This window comes from Bos indicus x Bos taurus, chromosome 23, assembly GCF_003369695.1.
Source record: "Bos indicus x Bos taurus breed Angus x Brahman F1 hybrid chromosome 23, Bos_hybrid_MaternalHap_v2.0, whole genome shotgun sequence".
Lineage (NCBI taxonomy): Eukaryota > Metazoa > Chordata > Mammalia > Artiodactyla > Bovidae > Bos > Bos indicus x Bos taurus.
In genome coordinates, this window is record NC_040098.1 from 30,839,267 (window position 1) to 30,847,087 (window position 7,821).

Consider the following 7,821-nt stretch of genomic DNA (forward strand, 5'->3'; position numbering starts at 1 on the left):
ACTGAGTGACTGAACTGAACTGAACTGAAGACTCTAATCTTCAGTACCAATTTTTACTTAGGGGTGTGATTACTGGCTTGATTGCTGTCCCCTTTTGACTCTCCCTCTTCTTCCCCAGGTCACCTCTATCTCCTCCCTCCCCTTTCTCATCTCTACTTAATTCTGTGAATCTCTCTGGGTGTTCCAGGCTGTGGAGAACACTTAGGGAACTTATTACTGGCTAGATTGGTCTCTCCCCTTTTGACTCCCCATCTTCTCCTCCTGGTCACCTCTAACTCCCACCTCCCTCTTCTCTTTATGTAACTCTGTGAACCTCTCTGGTTGTCCCTCGCTGTGGAGAATCTTTTCACCACTAACCTAGATGTTTTATCATCTGTGCAGTATGGATGGAGAAGTCTTGAGGCTACTGTAAGAATAAAATTGAAAGCCACAGGCTGGAGACTTAAATCCAAAACTTGAGAACATCAGAAAACTCCTTACTCCAGGGAATAGTAATCAACAAGATCTCATCCAAAAGCCTCCATACCTACACTGAAACCAAGCTCCACTCAAGAGTCAACAAGTTCCAGAGCAAGACACACCACGCTAATTCTCTAGCAATGCAGGAACATAGCCCTTAGTATCAAAATACAGGCTGCCCAAAGTCACACCAAACCCACAGACACCTCAAAACTCACAATTGAGTCTGAGTGAACTCCAGGAGTTGGTGATGGACAGGGAGGCCTGGAGTGCTGCGATTCATGGGGTCACAAAGAGTTGGACACGACTGAGCAGTTGATCTGATCTGATCTGATGCAGCTAAATGAATTAAGCAAATACTAACAGGTCTGAAGGGAGAAACAGACAACACTACAACACAGTAATAGTAGGGGACTTCATTTTCAGCAATGGGTACATTACCCAGAAAGAAAATCTATTTAAAAAATTGGACTTGAACCATACTTTATACCAATTGGACTTAACAGACTTTCATATATATCCCATCTATCAGCACAAGGATAAACATTCTCTTCAAGTGTACATAGAATATTCTTGCAAGATAGATCTGATAAGTCTATGAAATTTTTCTTTTGAGTAATTTTGTTTGTGAATTGTAATTGGAATATGGTGGATTTGTATCTGAAAATTTAGGCAGTGAGAGACCTGGGTACTGCATGCAGTATCCCAAATAGTGGTATTTCCATAAATGCAAGATGGTTCAAAGAACTCAGTTATGTCTTTTAAGTTTTTTAAAGTTTTTGTTTTCCTCTGTGATGGTTCACTCTATGTGGCCCCAATTATTTACTAAAAGTTCTTTTATAGACATGATTCTTGGCTCTTAATTTTCTGAAAAGTAGCTTAAGCATAATTGAATATACCCCATATACACCTAGTTGGAGATAAAGACTGAATCACAGATAAACAAAGGAGAAAACAAAGACATCAGAATCAATATAACTGCAAGCCATACAGAAAATTGAGGGGAAGATTTTGGATGTGTTTTTCATTTTAATACTTTAGGAAATAGGGTTTGAACCAATCATACCTAAACTTTAAAGGCTTCAAAAACTACAACTGACATTTGAGTTACCATTCAAAATTCAGGTTTTGCCAAGATTTTACTTTAAATTTAATTATTCTTCAGCTCAATGTGGGTTCAGTTTAAAGTGTTATATACATAGTATACATTTCAGATGGAGATGGTGGCAGTAACATAGGTAATAAAATTATACTTTGATAAAAATACATTTGTTTGGAAAATGTGTCAGTTGATTTTTATAATGAACTTTCTAACCACAAATATTCAAATCAGATTGAGTTTGAAAAGGAAAAAACAACTAGCATTTTCATACAGCTTTTATCACAAATATTTTCTAATATATTTTCACATAATTCTTTCAAATACCCATCAGATTCATCAACTCATTTTTCAAGAGCCTAGTACTCAGTCAACTCAGACATTCTTTATCACTTCTTAAGTTAAGCAGGTGCACCATGCTCTAACTTCACTTAACAAAACCTAGCCTAGGATGACCACTACTTTATGTGCTATATAGCACAGCTTTGCAACTTATTTTCACCTCCTTTACAAGTCTCACTGACTTGAAAAAAAAAAGGAAAATATGAGGGGCATTATTTGAAAGCCCTTTTTGGTACAATTCATCAAAATTATTTTCTTACTAATGATAATGGAATATCAAAGAATACACTAAATTTTTTTTCAATATTAACTAGTATTCAAAAGAGAATAACAGTGTTGGAGTAAAGACTTATCTTTCATTATTAAACCAAAGACAGAAGAAAAATTTTATGACAAATTTTGCCTATAAAGGGAGAAACTGAAAGACATATTCTAGGTCATTTTAAATTAAGAATATCATCTCTCCATAGGAATTTTACATCTGAATTTTATCAATTTTTACAACAAATTCTATGCTTCATCTTCAGTTAAGTAAAGGATATTTTTATTGGATTTCTGCACTGAAAAAATTAATATTGATGTTTGATTCATGTTTTACATGGCTGTTATATCCACTGAAGAGTGATTACTATTTAGGCAGACTGTGTTTAATTCCTATCTGCTACCTGAACTCTGTGACCTTGTGAGAGTACAAAATAAGTGCTAATAGAGTGAGTGAATGAAAGAAGGGTTGGCGTGTGGATGGGTAGATGAACTATTGGTGAAACAGATGCTCCATTATACCATTACTGTCACAAGTATAACTAGACCATTCTCACCCCACTAGTCTCTTTACGGCCCCTCTTACATCTTTGTTTCTGAGGGTGTAGATTAGAGGGTTGAGGCTAGGTGTGACAACAGTATAAAACAGGGCAATGAACTTGCCTTGATCTTGAGAATTTCCTGATGGTGGCTGGAGGTATATACACATGACTGGAATGAAAAAGAGGGATACAACCATAAGATGGGCTCCACACGTCCCAAAGACTTTCTGGAGTCCAGTTGTCGACTGCATCCTCAGCACTGCCCAGGCAATGGCACCATAGGAGCTGAGAATGAGGATGAGAGGTATGAGAACAAAAATGGAGCTCGTGACCATGAGGGTCAGCTCATTAGCATGAGTATCAACACATGACAGTCGAAGCAGTGCTGGAACTTCACAGAAGAAATGGTCCACTTGGCGATGTCCACACAGGGGTACCCAGAAGGCAAACAAGAAGTGAAGTGCTGAGTTGGAAAAGCCACTTACCCAACAAGCCACAGCCAACAGTTGACAGAAACGAGGGTGCATGAGGACAGTATAATGCAAGGGTCTACACACAGCTGCATAACGGTCATAGGACATCACCATCAGTAGCACACATTCTGTGGATCCCAATGCAAGGAAAAAATAAAGTTGAATCATACAGCCATTGTAAGAGATGGTTTTTACTGGGCCCCAGAGGTTGATCAGCAACTGAGGAATGGAGCTTGTGGTGTAGCAGAGATCCAGAAAAGAGAGATTTGAGAGGAAGAAGTACATGGGAGTGTGGAGATGGGAGTCCAGGTGTGACAAGATAATGATGAACAGGTTGCCTATCAATGTCATCAAGTAGAACATCAAGATAACCACAAAGAGAACTAACTCAAGCTGAGGCCAATTAGAAAAACCCAGTAGAACAAAGTTGTCTTCAGAACTTGCATTGATTCTTTCCATCATCATGCTTTGCTTGTTACCTAAGGAAAGAATTGTGTTGCGCTGTGCTAAGTCGCTTCAGCTGTGTCTGACTCTTTGTGACCCTATGGACAGAAGCCCACCAGACTCCTCTGTCCATGGGATTCTCCAGACAAGAATACTGGAGTGGGTTGCTATTTCCTGCTCCAGGGGATCTTACCAATTCAGGGATCAAACCTGGGTCACTTTCATCTGTTGTCACGTGTTCTTTACCTCTAGCACCACCTGGGAAGTCTAAGGAAAGAACTACACAGATTCAAAAAAAGTGTGGAAATTCTCCAAGAACCATAGAAACACTTAGAAAAGAAACAGAAGCCAGATCAAAGAATTGAATACCAAGGCGATGGCACCCCACTATTATCTAACCTATAATATGATTATATATTATAGGTTAGATAATAATATAGTATCTATGTTCAATTTTCTTATTTTGTTAACTATACAATGATTATGTAAAATAGCATTCCTATTCTTAGGAAATAAACAATAGAATTTAGCAGAAAAGAACATGGTATCTCCAAATTAGACTATTATTGTCCAGAAAAAAGATACCATAGATAGATAATAGATAAATAGTGATAGGTAAATAGATAGAAATTAATATATTTATACATAGATAATAGATATATACATAGATGATAGATACATAGATTCATATGTGATAGATAGATATAGATAGATGAGAGAGAAAAAAAGAGATAGAATAAGTCTTTCAGGTAGAATGCAAACTATTGCTGAATCTACTTAAAAGGTTAATAGTTCTTTATACCACTTTAGCACATTTTCTGTAAATTCAATCTAGAATAAAAAGTAACAAAAAGTTACAAAGTATTTTTAACTTTCATGTTTCATCCAGATATTTGTGTTGTTATAGAAAAGTAACTTCTTAACTGTTGAGTTATTCTTACTCATCTAAGCAAGACATCTATGTTAAAAGTAACTTGAAAAAATCCTAATATACCAACAGAAGAAAATTTCCATAAAACAATCTTTTTTTAAAACAAATAGCTTTAGTTTTCTCTTCATCATTTTCAGGCAATTTCTGTTTATGTGATTATAGAAAACAGAATAATTGCAATCCCAATAATCTTACATATAGATGAAAAGATATGAGTAACATCAAATTTATTTATGATTCCAAAATGCTTATATAGGGTGAAAATATTGAGCTTCAAGTAAATATTTTTATAGAATAACTTTATCTCCCTATTTTTTATTTGCACTCACAATTTATTTCTAAACTGAAAGCTAAATATGAATCTTACATATAGATGAAAAGATACAAGTAACATCAAATTTATTTGTGATTTCAAAATGCTTATATAGGGTGAAAATATTGAGCTTCAAGTAAATATTTTTATAGACTAACTTTATCTCCCTATTTTTTACTTGCACTTACAATTTATTTCTAAACTGAAAGCTAAATAGAAACATATGGACATCAACTTATGATTACTCATGATACAAACAAAGCTGAAAATCTTAGTTCACATGACTAGTCTGTGAAATAGATGGGGGAAACAGTAATAAAATGCCTTTTAAAGGACATAAAACATCACCGATTTGAAAAGAGGTATTTTTAGAAAAAGGAAGATAAAAGCCATCCAGAGAACAAAGAAGCAAGGAAGAATGTGAGGTTGGGGGAAGATGGAGAGGAATCCAACTACTGGTGCTGAAAGTTAAAAGTTTGCTCCTGTGTATCACAGGGTTGAGACACCTGAACACAGAGCCTCAAGGACGTTTTCACATTGTTTCTTTCCTCTAGGACAGTAACTGAGACCATATTCAAATTCTGCTCATAATTTATAATGTCTACATATATTTTTATTCTCCAACTTAGAGAAGAATTCTGAATGTTTATTGAAACCATTAAATGACTCTGTCATTTTATATATTGAACCTAGAGAACTTTAGGTTTCTTTTTATTAAAAATAATAATAATAAAGTGCATTTCATAAATATTTATGACTCCTAAGTGATTTTTTTTTCTCTTGTGGGTTTTCAGTCTTTCATAGGAAAGATAAATACCGTCTTTTGTTATATAGTTACTATGACAAGGCATAATAACCACTATTTAAATATCCCTCCTTCTCTCTGTGAATGTTTTGCCTTACTCGACATTGACACATCATATCTGCTTCCCTTCTTCCACAGCCAATTTTTTCTCTCCCACTTTCTAATAAGCTATTGGCCAAAATAAGTAAAATTCACAGCAGAGCCATCCATGGTTGCCTCTATTGCCTGTGTGTGTGCTCAGTCGTATCTGACTTTTTGTGACCCCATGGACTATATTCCACTGTGTTCCTCTTTTCATGGGATTCTCCAGGCAAGAATACTGGAGTGGGTTGCCATTTCCTACTCCAGGGGATCCTCCCAACTCAGGGATCAAGCCCACGTCTCTTGCACCTCCTGCACTGGCAGGGAGATTCTTTACTATCACACCACTTGGGAATCCCCCAATTATCTCTACTGGGGTCTTTTAATTACTCATGTTTTATAAGTGCAATTCCTCAAAAAGCTGTGAGCAGTAGCTAATTTGTTGAGTTTCAGCATGAAAGTTAGAAATAGTTTAACCCCACAACAGTAAGACTGATTCAGGCCTTTAAACTCTTAATCATTCACTAGTTACACTAGACTACTTTCTGTAGCTCAGAAACCATGCAGGAGAGTCAGATATTACATTACTTAAAAAGAAAATTTTGTAATTAAACAGAAGATTAACATAAAGAACTTTAAGTTATGGAAGGAGAATAACTATAAAGATGCAACTAGAACTCTAAATGAATCTTGGACCAAGAGACAATATCTAAGAAAGGACAAGTTTGGAAAGAGGCACTTCCTGCTTAAGGCTACAGGTCAGACCTCACCAGAGAAGGTGTTGTTGAGCCCACTGGATGATGAAGTTCACCATGGCTGAATCAAAAAGTGGCAATGGTCAAATAGTGAATTACGAAGATTACATCACGTAGAGATCACTGCCTCTTGAGAGATGATAGAAAAATCTAGAAATTATTTTTCAATTGCCCTAGAAGGGAAATAGTACATCATGAGAAATATAAACCCAAATTCAGTCATTGCTTCTTCTATTGTGGATATAACTTTCTTCTTCCTTGTTCAATTGCCTAAAAATCTTAGTATATTGATTAAAACAAAGTTACAGCCATATCTTAATCTGTTGTATGATCTATCCTTCAACATACTAATAAATGTTAGAGAGGAATATGAGATAAGAGACAAAAAAAAAAAAAAAACAGATGTAAGTAGAGAAAAGGTAATAACTTTATGGTTTACTTTACTTCTTACCAAAGGAGACAAAAATAAAGACTTCATCAAAGGTAGATTTCATGGGTTGTGAAATGAAATATCTCTTCTCTTTTTTTTAACTAAGATAGATGGAAGAAACAGTGGTGGACACAAGTGTCTTTTTCCCATTCCCATATCCTTGGCGAGGTTGTTTTTTCTTATATTAGTCCTTTAATACTCTCACCTAGTGCTTAAGTAAAACTCAAACAGTTCTTTCCACTTCTGTTCTTCCTCTGTCTGTCCTCATTCCCTATATTTGTCTACAGAATCTATGCCCTCTATCAGTCCTATGTGTGGACTGATCTGATCTCTAGTTTTCATCTCTTGGAAATCACCAGCATAAATGGCTGTGTGTACCATATATTCTAACCTACTACATCAATATAGAAAAGCAGAGTCTGAAAATTACTGTGATTATCATTGCTACATAAGACAGAGTCCTGAGTCTACCAAAAAGATCTGGTTTTAGCTGGAAAGAGGAAGTCATTAGAGCATTCACTGTGTCAGGGGATGGACCTCCCCTTTTCCTAGAGCAAATGGTGCCTTTATGGAAACAAAAGAATAAACACTTGCTTTCCTTAACTGGGTTCAGTGGGAGGGTAAGTCCCAAAGCAGCAATTAATGCCCTTCAAAGAGTTGTCCTAGTTAGAACAGTTTCTAAGGAATACCTTCAACATGATACCATAAAGTTGTACTAAGATAACAATATCACTAATAAACATGTTTTAAGCCTGCTGTATAGGGAAGGGGATGAGTTGTCCTGAAGTTTCTTCCTGATTTCTTCATCATTCTAAGGGCCAAATTTAAAGGAATATTTGTCAGAGGTAGTCTAATGGGGAGGTGGAAAGGGAAGCATGAAACATTT

The 7,821-nt window shown here is 35.9% G+C and overlaps 1 protein-coding gene across 1 annotated transcript; it reads right to left on the reverse strand.

Annotated features, from left to right (window-relative positions):
• Positions 1–728: 728 nt before the first annotated feature.
• LOC113882132 (olfactory receptor 2J3-like) lies at positions 729–3,713 on the reverse strand. Its single transcript, XM_027525323.1, has one exon. It carries the CDS (start codon positions 3,639–3,641, stop codon positions 2,715–2,717), a length of 927 nt encoding a protein of 308 aa, XP_027381124.1. The 5' UTR covers positions 3,642–3,713; the 3' UTR covers positions 729–2,714.
• Positions 3,714–7,821: the final 4,108 nt, after the last annotated feature.